At 56.7% G+C, this 11560-nt stretch overlaps 1 protein-coding gene across 1 annotated transcript in view; it reads left to right on the top strand.

The window, feature by feature from the left end:
* SSPO (SCO-spondin) overlaps positions 1-11560 on the top strand; it is a 184388-nt gene that overhangs the window by 113063 nt on the left and 59765 nt on the right. Inside the window, exons 62-70 of the mRNA XM_015412955.1 lie at positions 161-207; positions 2495-2665; positions 3933-4064; positions 4842-4987; positions 6994-7088; positions 7188-7240; positions 8078-8248; positions 9716-9886; positions 10010-10089. Coding sequence (XP_015268441.1) covers positions 161-207; positions 2495-2665; positions 3933-4064; positions 4842-4987; positions 6994-7088; positions 7188-7240; positions 8078-8248; positions 9716-9886; positions 10010-10089 — 1066 coding nt within the window. The remainder of the gene's footprint in view (positions 1-160; positions 208-2494; positions 2666-3932; positions 4065-4841; positions 4988-6993; positions 7089-7187; positions 7241-8077; positions 8249-9715; positions 9887-10009; positions 10090-11560) is intronic.

The raw sequence follows: 11560 nt of genomic DNA, 5'->3' as shown, positions 1-11560 counted from the left end.
CTTGTTCCCCTAAAGACTGGAGCAGACCAAGGAGGAGCCCCTTCCGTCTCATCACCACCCGGCATGTTTGAGTCCCCCCCCATCCGCCCCCTCAATCCCCCTTCTTCTAGGTGATCCCAAGAAGGGAGTCAGCCCTGCACCTTTCCCCTTTCCTTTCCAGCACCTGCCTTGATGGGGAGATGGTGTGTGACACGGAGCCCTGCCCGGGTAAGACTGGCCAGGAGGGCCAAATTCTCCGGTTCGGGAGATACCTGGAGATTTGGGGGGGTGGAGCCTGAGGAGGAGGCGGGGTTTGGGGAGGGGAGGGGCCTCAGTGAGGTACACAATGCCACAGGGAGTCCACCTTCCAAAGCGGCCATTTTCTCTAAGTGCGTTGATCTCTGTCACCCGGCGATCAGTTGTGACCTCAGGAGCTCTACAGCCACCAGCGGGAGGTTGGCGACCCTCATTTAAATGCAGAGCCAAGAAGAAACGAAGCCAGGGACAGAAGTGTTAATGAGGAGCGATGGAATGGGAAAGAACGGACTGATGTGATACGATGAACCCCTTCGAAAGCTCCCGCAGACATTAACTCCAAGGGAGGACTCACACCAGGCAATGGAAACAGCTTAAAACCTATATATGTTTCCCTGTTTCCCTAGCTCCCTCCCAAGAATAGCTCATTTATTCGCTTGCCTCCTTCATTTACAGTCTGCGTTTCAAACTTAGACACAAGAGGGATTACCCAGTGAAACAACAGTGCTATAAAAGCAGTTTAGTGCATATAAACCATGCAATGATACCTCCCTGGAGTTTTCACAAACCCTGTTTCCTGTTTTAAGAATGCCCCCCCGGGACATTCCCGTTTTATGTATTCTGTGGGACGCTGGTGGAACGTGGCCTCCCCAGGTAGAGGGGGTGGGAGCCACAACGCAGAATGCGACCAAAAAGGCAGCTGTCGTGTTTGACCCTTGGCAGGGGGACTATAAATTACTGGGTTCAAGCCGCCTTGCCGTGAAAATAGCTCAGCTTCATTTCGTGATTTCAGGAACAAGACAGACAAACAGGGGAAACGGCCCTGTTTCAATAGCATGCGAAGCCCACACCCCTTCCCCAACATTTATTTATTTATTTATTTGAATTTGTATCCCGCCCTCCCCGAAGGCTCAGGGCGGCTAACAGAGGCATAAATGCCAGATTATAACAATAAAAACAGCATAAAATACAATAAAACACATACTACAGTTAAATAAGATTCTTAAAAATAAGTTAAATTATCGGTGCTCCAGTACTCACTCCGAATCGTAAAACCAAGATGGTGTTCTAAGGTGTTCTATCTAAACCACAGCAGTGTATGTCCCCACAACCCTGTCGTCCCCTCCCTTCGATGATACCCGCATGCACAACTATAGGTACAAGTAGGGGTCATTCCGTAGAAAAAGAGGTGCAGGAGCTCATTAGCATATAGCTCATTAGCATATGCCACGCCCCCGACATCACTGGAAGTGTGTCAGAAGGGGAAGCAAAAGGGAGGGAGGCATCTTCAGAAGCCTTCCCTTCCCTTCCCCAGCAGACCTGCCAAGGCGGGGTGGGGGGGAAGCGAAGAGAGAAGGGGTTTAAAGTTTAAACCCCTTCTCTCTAGAGTCATGCCGCGGGGGCGGCACGATCTTTCCATTGTATTCTATGGCCCCATTGTATTCTATTGTATCCCATTGTATTTTATGGCTGCAGGGCACCTGGAGAAGAACGGGGTGGGAATCCAGGCATTTAAATCCCCCCCCCCCCCCAGTCTCACCGCAAAAGCGGAGAGGCTCAGGGGGAAAGGAGGGCGGAGAAGGAAGAGGAGGCGGGGAGACATGCCTGGCTTGCCTGCTCGATCAGGGTGGGAAGCCAGGCATTTAAATCCCCCCCAGTCTCTCTGCAAAGGCTCAGGGGGAAAGGAGGGCATGTCTCCCCACCTCCTCTTCCTTCTCCAGCCAGCCCACCGCGGGGAGACATGCCTGGCTTCCCTACTTGATCTTCCCTACTCAATGGGGCTGGGAAGTCAGGCATTTAATTCCCCCCCAGGGGGGTGGGGCCTGGGCTCGTTTCTGCCGGAGTGCTACTCCGGTGTGCTCCGGGAGGAAACAACCCCTGGGTACAAGTATTGAACCATTAACTCCTGATTGGCCGCCTCCCAGAGTCCAGGTTGCTATTGTTCCGGAGCAACAAGCTCAGCCAGTCCGTGGTAACTAGCTCTTGAATGCCCCAGGCATAACAGTGACAATGATGGGAAGGGGAGGAGGCAAAAGAAGTCCCAGCCGGCAGCCCCCATCCCTCTATGTGCTTCATTGACGGCTCAGAGCTGTCAGTCAAACCCCCAAAGGCTTCCTGAAAGGTGCCGGGCAGCGAGACAGAAAAAGATAGCAGAAGAGAGATGATTCCTTTCAGAGAGCGCCTCTTCCCAGTTCTGCCTTCCGGGGACTTTACGGGGGAGCCTGAGCACCTTCCTTCCTTCCTTCCTTCCTCCTGGCAGTGGACTGCGGCTGGAGCACCTGGACCCCCTGGAGCACCTGCAGCCGCACCTGCAACGTGGGCACCCGCCGCCGCTTCCGCTCTGGCTCCGAGCCGGCAGCCTCTGCCGGAGGACACCTCTGCCAGGGGCCCAACGTGGAGATTGAGTTCTGCAGCCTGCAAGCCTGTCCTGGTGAGGGGGCTGGGGGGCGGGATCCGTCACTCCAGTGTGCCGGGTGCGGGTCAGAGGGAGGAGCCCAGTGTGGAGGCATCTCCTCAGGCATGGAACGGTGTGAGGGTTCTGCCAGGGAGCCACTTTTGGATGCCATGTGATTAGGCAAAAAGAGTACCCTGGAGCATGCACAGAGTGCCTTTCCTCAGTCCAGCACCGGGATCGCCACAGGAATAAACAGCTTTGAAAGGGGATTGGACGGATTCCTGGAGGATAAGTCTATCAATGGCTTCTAGCTATGGTGACTGAGCGGAACCTCCACATTCAGAGGCAGTCCACCTCTGAATCCCAGAGCCAGGAGGCAACATCAGGGGAAGGCCTCGGCCTCCGTGCCCTGTTGTTGGCCCTCCAGAGGAACTGGCTGGCCACTTTGTGAGACAGGAGGGTGGACTAGAAGGACCCTCCCTGGTCTGACCCAGCAGGGCTCTTCTGATGTTCTTCTCAGGGGAAGGCCTCGGCCTCCGTGCCCTGTATGTTGGCCCTCCAGAGGAACTGGCTGGCCACTTTGTGAGACGGGCGGCTGGACAGGATGGACCCTCCCTGGTCTGACGTTCTTCTCAGGGGAAGGCCTCAATCTCTCTGCCTTGTTGTTGGCCCTCCTGAGGAACTGGGCGGCCACTGTGTGAGGCAGGATGCTGGACGAGATGGACCCTCCCTGGTCTGATCCAGCAGGGCTCTTATGTGCTTCTCAGGGGAAGGCCTCAGCCTCTCTGCCCTGTTGTTGGTCTTCCAGAGGAACTGGTTGGCCACTGTGTGAGACGGGATGCTGGACTAGATGGACCCTCCCTGGTCTGACCCAGCAGGGCCCTTCTGGTGTCCTTCTCAGGGGAAGGCCTCGGCCTCTCTGCCCTGTTGTTGGCCCTCTAGGGGAACTGGCTGGCCCCTGTGTGAGATGGGAGGCTGGACTAGAGGGACCCTTCCTGGTCTGACCCAGCAGAGCTTTTCTGGTGTTTGTATGTTCTCCCGAGCAGGCATGAGTCCTGGCTGCATTTCTCCTCGGATGAATGCTGTTTTCCTTGGCCCAAATGGGGACGGAGTCCTGGCTGGGGCTTCCTGGCATGGTGGGGGCCTGGGGGTGAGGAAGGCAGAGCTGGGCACTGGGCAGCAGGAAGGCACCATGCCCGCACCGGATGGGGGTGTTCTGGGAGGGGCCTGCCTGTCGCCAGGGCTGTTCACTGAGCTGCACTCCCGGGGCTCTTTGGCCCGTTGCTCTCCCCCCCCCCGCTAGGCTCCGGCACGGAATGGGGTCCTTGGTCACAGTGTTCGGTGCCGTGTGGAGGCGGCTACCGGAACCGCACACGGGCCAGCACCGTCCTGCGCAGGATCGACTTTGCCACCTGCAACCTTCACCCCTGCACAGGTGAGCACAGAGCTTAGTCTCTGCATCCATCACAGCCCACTCTGTGTGGGGCCGGCGGGGAGAGAAAGGGGGTCTCATTTCTAAGCGGCAGGTTTGGAAATCTGTTGGGTCTCACGGAAGCAAGAGACGGAAGAGGAGCAAGACCCAGCAGTCCCATTCCCCCCCCCCCTCCAGTCTGGTTCAAGGTGTTTTGTTTGGCCTTGAGAAAGTCAGTAATAACAGGCAGCTACTTCTGAGGGTTTGATGCTGTGGCTCAGTGGCAGAGCCTCCGCTTGGCATGCAGAAGGCTCCAGGCTCAATCCTTGGCATCTCCAGTTCAGAAAAGGAGCAGGCAGGAGGGGACGGGAGAGACCTCCCACCTGAGACCCTGGAGAGCTGCTGCCAGTCCGAGTAGACAAGATTGACCTGGATGGACCCCGAGGGTCTGATTCAGTAGAAGGTAGTCTTTTGCTGTTTGGAGAAGACCTGGTTCACTGGCAGAGCCTGTGCTGGGCCTACAGAAAGTCCCAGGTTCAATCCTTGGCATTTCCAGCTAAAAGGGTCCGTTGGGAGGTGATGGGAAAGACCTTTCTCTGCCTGAGACCCTGGAAAGCGGCTGCCAGTCCGAGTAGACAAAACTGACCATGACGGACCCCAAGGGTCTGATTCACTCAAAGGCAGCTTCCTGGGTGTTCGTTTTAAAGGCAGCTTTGCAGATCAGGAGACGCCGCAGCAGTCGGGACCCCTTCCACCTGGCTTCCCACCCCCACCCACTCACCCCTTGCCCTTTTGAACCAGGTGACGTCCCAGGCCAGTGCCCAGATGGCAAGGTGTGGCAGGAGTGTGCTGAGGGACCGGCCTCTTGCGCAGAGCTCAGCACGGAACCCGCAACCAACGGGACCTGTCAGCCCGGCTGCTTCTGCCCCAGGGGGACTGTCCTGCTGGTGAGTACCCCCTGCAGCCCCTGAGGCCCCCGAGGGGCTAAACTCAGCACCTGGGAGAAGGTGCATCACGGGTGGACGTGGAACAGACTTTCAGTGGAACTGCACAGTCGTCATCTGCCCCTCTTAAGGCTAATCTACATTAAATACACCATCACTGTATACGTTAAATACATTAAATGCACGAGTCCTGTTTGGTGTAGTGGTTTGGTGTAGAGAGGCAATTTGGTGTAGCGTTTAAGGGTGCGGACTCTAATCTGGGAGAACCGGGTTTGATTCCCCCACTCCTCCGCTTGCAGCTGCTGGTGTGACCTTGGGTCAGTCACAAGTTCTCTCAGAGCTGTTCTCTCAAGGGCAGTCCTGGAGAGAGCTCTCTCGGCCCCACCTACCTCACAGGGTGTCTGTCGTGGGGAGGGGAAGGGAAAAGGAGTTTGTAAGCCGCCCTGAGACTCCGAGGAAAGGGCAGGGTATAAATCCAATCTCTTCTTCTCCTTCTTCTGTAGCACCTTAAAGACCAACAAAATTTGTGACGGGGTAGGAGCTTTCATGAGCAGTGACTCTCGAAAGCTCCTCCCCTGCCCCCGATATTGTTAGTCTTTCAGGGGCTCCTGGACTCTGGCTCTTGTCTACTGCTACAGGCAGACTGACACGGTTGGCTACCCCTCTTGATCTGTGAAAGGCACCATCATTGTATACAGGTGGAACGGGGCCCGTACCACTTCGGGACACAGGCAGAGGACTGCACAGCCTAACTCTCCCCTTTTTCAAAGACTCTCTGCTGGTGGAAATTTAGTATTCCAGGGAGAACCGTTTGAGTTCCGTCTTCTCTCTTCTAACTTGCTGCTCAGGCGTGTGGTGGCTGTCCCTTGCACAATCCCAGGAGTGTTGTGCCAGTTTCCACCCCCACCCCCAGTATGTGTATAAGCGCTGACACCTGAACACCTCCCCCATCGGAGTGAGACTCCAAGGCATGCCTGAGACAGGGCTTTTGGGGTTTCCAGTACTGGCACCAGCACACCTTCCCCATGATTCCCCCTCCCAAGACCAAGCCAAAAGCAAGACAACCCAGTTTCAAGCCCTCCTGGTTAGGGCCGGCATCAGCACATCTCGAGGGGTGGGGGGAGCTGCCAGGGCCCAGAGCTTTTTGGGGGTGGGGGGCACTGTCACTGACATCTCCCTGCCGCTTGTTTATTTATTTATTTATTATTTATTTGTTTCACTTTTACCTCGCCCTCCCCGCAAGGCAGGCTCAGGGTGGCTTCCAAGAACTGACAAGCAGTATACATTCATAATAGATTATAAAACATCAATTAAAACACAGCAATCAATATAAAACATTCATTAAACATTCATTAGATGGCGATAAAACTAAGGTGCAATTTAAGGACGCATTCGGCAGTACTGCCGCATTAGATCATTGTTTGTGTGCCCTCTTCCTGCCCATTCATTCGCAGGCGCTTTGGTACCCACGCTCCCAGCTTCCCAGCACAGACAAGAGCATGCATGTGGGTGGTGCACAGGGGCAGCGCTACCAGCTGCCCCCGCTACCCAATGCTGCCCGGGAAAGGGCGTGACTGTGGTGCAGGCAGTGAGAGGGCTTGTGAGTGGAGGAAGGGTACTTCTGGGTGATGGAGGGGGGGCCACAGGTGGGTGGAAAGGGAGACATCAGGGGGAGAGGGTAGTAGGCAGAAGGGGGGGGTTCTGGGTGCTCTGTGGTCAGGGGCCTCCCAAAACCTGGAACTGGCACTGCTCATCCCTGATTCCATCCAGAGCTCTGCTTCTCAACCCGCCCCCCCATTCACTCAAATAGCAGAATGAAGGGAGCAAACATGGGCAGAGATGCTTAATTTGCATGTCTTATGCTGACTGTGGAATTGTGGGATTCACTGGCCTCAAGGGTTGGATTGGGTGGTGATGGGGGGGAGGGTGCAGGCAAGAACGGCTGCAGCTCCCTCGCCTGGAGAGGGGGCCCCCCTCTGACTCCTGATCCTCTCTGCTTCCCCTTGCAGAACAGTCTCTGCGTGCCAGAGGAGGAGTGCCCGTGTGCCCAAGATGGGGTGCTGTATGCCCCCGGAGAGCAAGTCCCCAAGGGCTGCGAGAACTGGTCAGTGGATCCGCCTCCCATTCTCCCACCCCCTTCAACCTGGTGGCACCCCCCCCCATCACTTTTCAGCCTAAATGGGGCTCTTTTCCCTCTCTCCAGCTCCTGCATTGCCGGACGGGTGGGCAACTGCTCCCGAGCGGCCTGCGGGGACGGTAAGAACCCCTTAGTGCACACCCCCTTACAGTCAGTTTGGTGTCATGGTTAAGTGCGCGGACTCTAATCTGGGAGAACCGGGTTTGATTCCCCACTCTTCCACTTGCACATGGCTGGATGACCTTGGGCAAGCTGTAGTTCTGATAAAAGCTGTCCTTGAAAAAGAGCAGTTTCTGTCAAGAGCTCTCTCAGCCCAACCTCCCTCACAGGGTGTCTGTTGTGGGGAGTTCTTCTTCTTCTTCTTCTTCTTCTTCTTCTTCTTCTTCTTCTTCTTCTTCTTCTTCTTCTTCTTCTTCTTCTTCTTCTTCTTCTTCTTCTTCCTTGGAGAGTTTGTTGACCCAACCCCCAGTTCTGAGATGGCAGCCCCGTCATGATAGACCCTCCTCCGTGGGTCTGGCGGTCCCAGAATTGTCACTCCCTGGAGGGGGGCTGGCTGGACATGTGGCTTTTATCAACCAGCTTGATGGGCTTGTGAGGAGGGGCCGTGGGGCTCCGTGGCAGAGCCTCTGCTTGGCCTGCAGAAGGTCCCAGGTTCAATCCCCGGCAGCATCTCCAGTTAAAGAAGGACCAGGCACGAGGTAATGTGGAAGACCTCAGCCTAGGACTAGATGACCCTGGAGGTCCCCTCCAACTCTATGCTTTGATGACCCTGGAGAGCGGCTCTCAGTCTGAGCAGACGTTACCGGATGAAGCCGTGGTCTGATTCAGTGTAAGGCGGTTTCACGGGGAGGGGCCGTGGGGGCTCAGTGGCAGAGGCTCTGCTCGGCAGACACGTACCCATAGATCCAATCTCTTCTCTCCTTCTTCTTCTCTCTCCCTCGCTCTTCCCTTGCCAGTGAACGGCCAGTGGTCTGAATGGACCCCCTGGAGCAAGTGTTCAGCCGCCTGTGGCCTGGGGCTCCAGAACCGCTTCCACTTCTGCACAAGCCCCCCTCCGTCTGGGATGGGAGTGCCCTGCCTCGGGCCCGAGCGCGAAGACAAGCCCTGCCAAGTCCAGCCGTGTGCCAGTGAGTGCCCCTTGCGTCTCCTCACAGGGATGGCTCTTTGAGACCCAGCCTCTTGTTTGAGTTAGACTTTGGTGAGGGCAGACCTGGAAAGCCTTCCGGAAGAATGGCCAGGCTTTGGCCCCTGGGCTGTGGGACTTTTCAGTGTGGAAGAAGTGGTCACAATGACACTGCAATATCAGTGGCCTCCTAGGATGGGCATTTGGAGCCCTCCACCCACCCGCTCCACCTGGCTGGCCTGATCTCGTCACATCTCAGAAGCCAGGCGGGGCCGGCCCTGGTTAGCCCTTGGATGGGAGACCACCACGGAAGTCCAGGGTCACTTCGCAGAGGCAGTCAGCGGCCAGCCACCTCTGCACACCCCTTGCCTTGGAAACCCCATCAGGGGTCACCATCAGTCAGCCGGGGATTGAGGGCACTCTCCTCCACCACCGCACCCACACTCCCGAGATGCAGGGAAGCTTCCCACACGACCAGGGGTCATTTCGTAGAAAAGGAGGTGCAGGAGCTCATTAGCATAACGTATTAGCATAACTTATTTGCATATGCCACACCCCCTGACATCACCGGACGTGTGTCAGAAGGCAACACCCACCGCTTAGGCTCCACTGGACTGTTTTGGATTGCTAGCTATTGGGGGGGTGGGGAACGTGCAGATCTGTCCTCGCAGAGGAGGGAGACCTTGTACCAGAATAAAGCTTGGCCTTAAAGGTGCCACTGGACTGTTTTGGGCCGGGGGGGGGGGGGTGCTCTGCAGCTTACCTGGCTGCTTCTTGCTCTGACTGAGGGCTCCTGGGAGCAGGGGGCAGGGGGCGGGGCTTGTTGCATGTGCCCACCCCCTGGGCTCTTTACTGCTGGAGCTCCGCTCCCGTGCGCTCCTGCAGGAAATGACCCCTGCACACGAGGGAAACAGACTGGAAGTGGCGGCTGGCCTGAGGCAACAAAAGCCAACTCTTCTTGCCATCGCAAGGGAAGGCTTTCCTCTGTGCAATTTTAGTCTGTGGTTACTCGTTAGCATAAAGCAGGCCAGGCAGCGACAGATCACCCAGGGTGAAGAAGGGGTGGGAGTCGGGGACTGGCCTGCAGCAGTGAGAAGGGGGATTCCTGGAGATTGGGGGGGGGGCGAGGAGGGCTGGCTTGGGCCAGGGAAGGGACCTCGGCAAGGTAGGATGCCGTAGAGTGTCCACCCTCCAAAGCAGCCATTTTCTCCAGAGGAAATGACCTCTGTATTGTCTGGAGATCAGTTGCGATTCCAGGAGAACTCCAGGCCAGACCTGGAGGTTGGCAACCCTAGGAAGTTAAAGTACCCCTTTGCCCATTTCTCAAGAGAGTTGAGTCAACGATTTTTAAGGAGAGGGAGGAACAGCGGGGCCTGCCTCTTCTGCGGACACGGGCCCCAGAAGGGAATATGGGTGGGTGGCTTCTGTGCCAGATGAGGACCGGTTGTTCCCCCCCCGTGCCTTCTCACAGGGAGCGGGGCCTGGGGGGAGTGGAGCCCCTGGACCGGCTGCACCGTCAGCTGCGGGGGAGGCATGCGGAGCCGGAGGAGAGCCTGCGACAGCCCCGCCCCACAGAGCGGAGGGGACTACTGCGAGGGGCCTCCCGCCCAGGTGGAGGCCTGCCACTCGGACCCCTGCCCAGGTAAGTCATCATTTCCCCTTCCGGGCCCGTGGCCTTTTGGGAGGGTGGGGAGCACCACTTGGAGGGAAAGCAGCCCCCCACCCCGAGCCGATGAAGCTGATGACTGCCCCCTTTCTCACACAGTGCTGGACTGCTCCACCGTGGATGGCTCCGTGTACAGCAGTTGTGGCCCCTCTTGTCCCCGCACCTGTGACGACATCTCGGTGAGCCTCTGTGTACACGCCCAGTCTGTCTCTGTCTCCTTCTCCCCCCCCCCATGACCTATTGTCCTCTGGGCCTCGGACGCCTGCCCCCTCCAAAAGGCAGGCTCCATCCCGGTGCCACTTTTCTCTCCCAAGAATTAAGCCCCCCACCAATGCTCCCTCTAAGCTCTGGAGTCTCATGAGCAAAAATTCTCCTTTGTGAGCGACTGGCATGAAAGCTGTGAGCGAGCAATTTGGCTACTGCATCAATCAGTTTGCTCTGGAGCCATCCAGGGGTCATTTGGGGGGGGGGACGCCATCCCCCGGGTGAGGTGCGGGAGGGCGGGGCCTGGAGCTCCCTGCTGGTGCCCGCTGGAGGTCGCCGCCAGCTGTGCGGAGGACACACTTCCGGTGATGTCAGGGGGTGTGGCATATGCTAATGAGTTATGCTAATGAGTCCCCCTAGCTCTTTTTCTACGAAATGACCCCTGGAGCCATCCCTTCCCGAGCTGAGACAAACGTGTGAGCCGGAGGCTAAAAAACTGTGAGCAAGCTCACACTAACTCAGCTTAGAGGGAACACTGCCCCCCCCGCCCCATTAGGCCCCCAGGCTCCTGGATACATAGAGTGGGGGTGGGCTGCAGAGAGGTCACCGACCAGACCAGCCACTAGCCAGTGGGAGTCTTTGGGGTCAGGCTTTGGCCCCTCATGGCGAGCAGACAGACCGCTCCTCTAGGGTAAAGAACCCAAGGCTGCCAATAGGCCCCAGTCAACTCACCTGTCATGAGTAACGAGGCAGGGCTGTGTGTGTTAATTGTGCAGCTCCCCACCCCCCCACACACACTGTGTGTTCAGAATAAACGTTGCCCGTGAGGCCACCGCACTCTGCCTGATGTGCACTGATGCTTCTTATCACGATGCTTCTCCTCACAGCCATGAGGGCTAGCACCTTGCTTTTTAAATCAAACACTGGGATTCATCATCGTGGCTTCTGTGCAGTCCCACATGGGATCCGCGCAGGCGCAGGCCAGCCACGGAAAAGATTTGCAAGCTTTCTAATAGACTAGGAGTGCCCCTCCTCCCTCTGGCGCTTTCCCGCCAAAACGCTCACATGACCAGGAGGAGGGGCACTACTCCCTCAGTTCTCTTTTTGCCGCCACGGAGAGATCATCTCCACTGCTGTTCTCTGTGTTTTTTCCTCACCTCAGTTTTGAGGCTGAGATTTTTTATTCTCAACAGTTTTTTTTTTATTCAAGTGAACAATGAAATACATCTAAAGAAGATCTTATTTTTATTTTTTATGTTTTTGTGTGGATTTCCACTGTGTCATTATGGCCTATTCCCCCTCTGCTGAGGTGTGTGGACAAAGAGCCAGGCTGCGATGGCACTCTTCTGGAGTTCGCCTAGCCTGATGATGGCCTATTCCCCCTCTGCTGAGGTGTGTGGACAAAGAGCCAGGCTGCGATGGCACTCTTAGGAGTTCGCCTAGCCT

Source organism: Gekko japonicus, unplaced genomic scaffold (genome assembly GCF_001447785.1).
Source record: "Gekko japonicus isolate JY-2015 unplaced genomic scaffold, Gekko_japonicus_V1.1 scaffold2050, whole genome shotgun sequence".
NCBI classification, from domain to species: domain Eukaryota; kingdom Metazoa; phylum Chordata; class Lepidosauria; order Squamata; family Gekkonidae; genus Gekko; species Gekko japonicus.
Note: the sequence above shows the minus strand (reverse complement) of the source record. Positions and strands in the feature narration are given on the sequence as shown.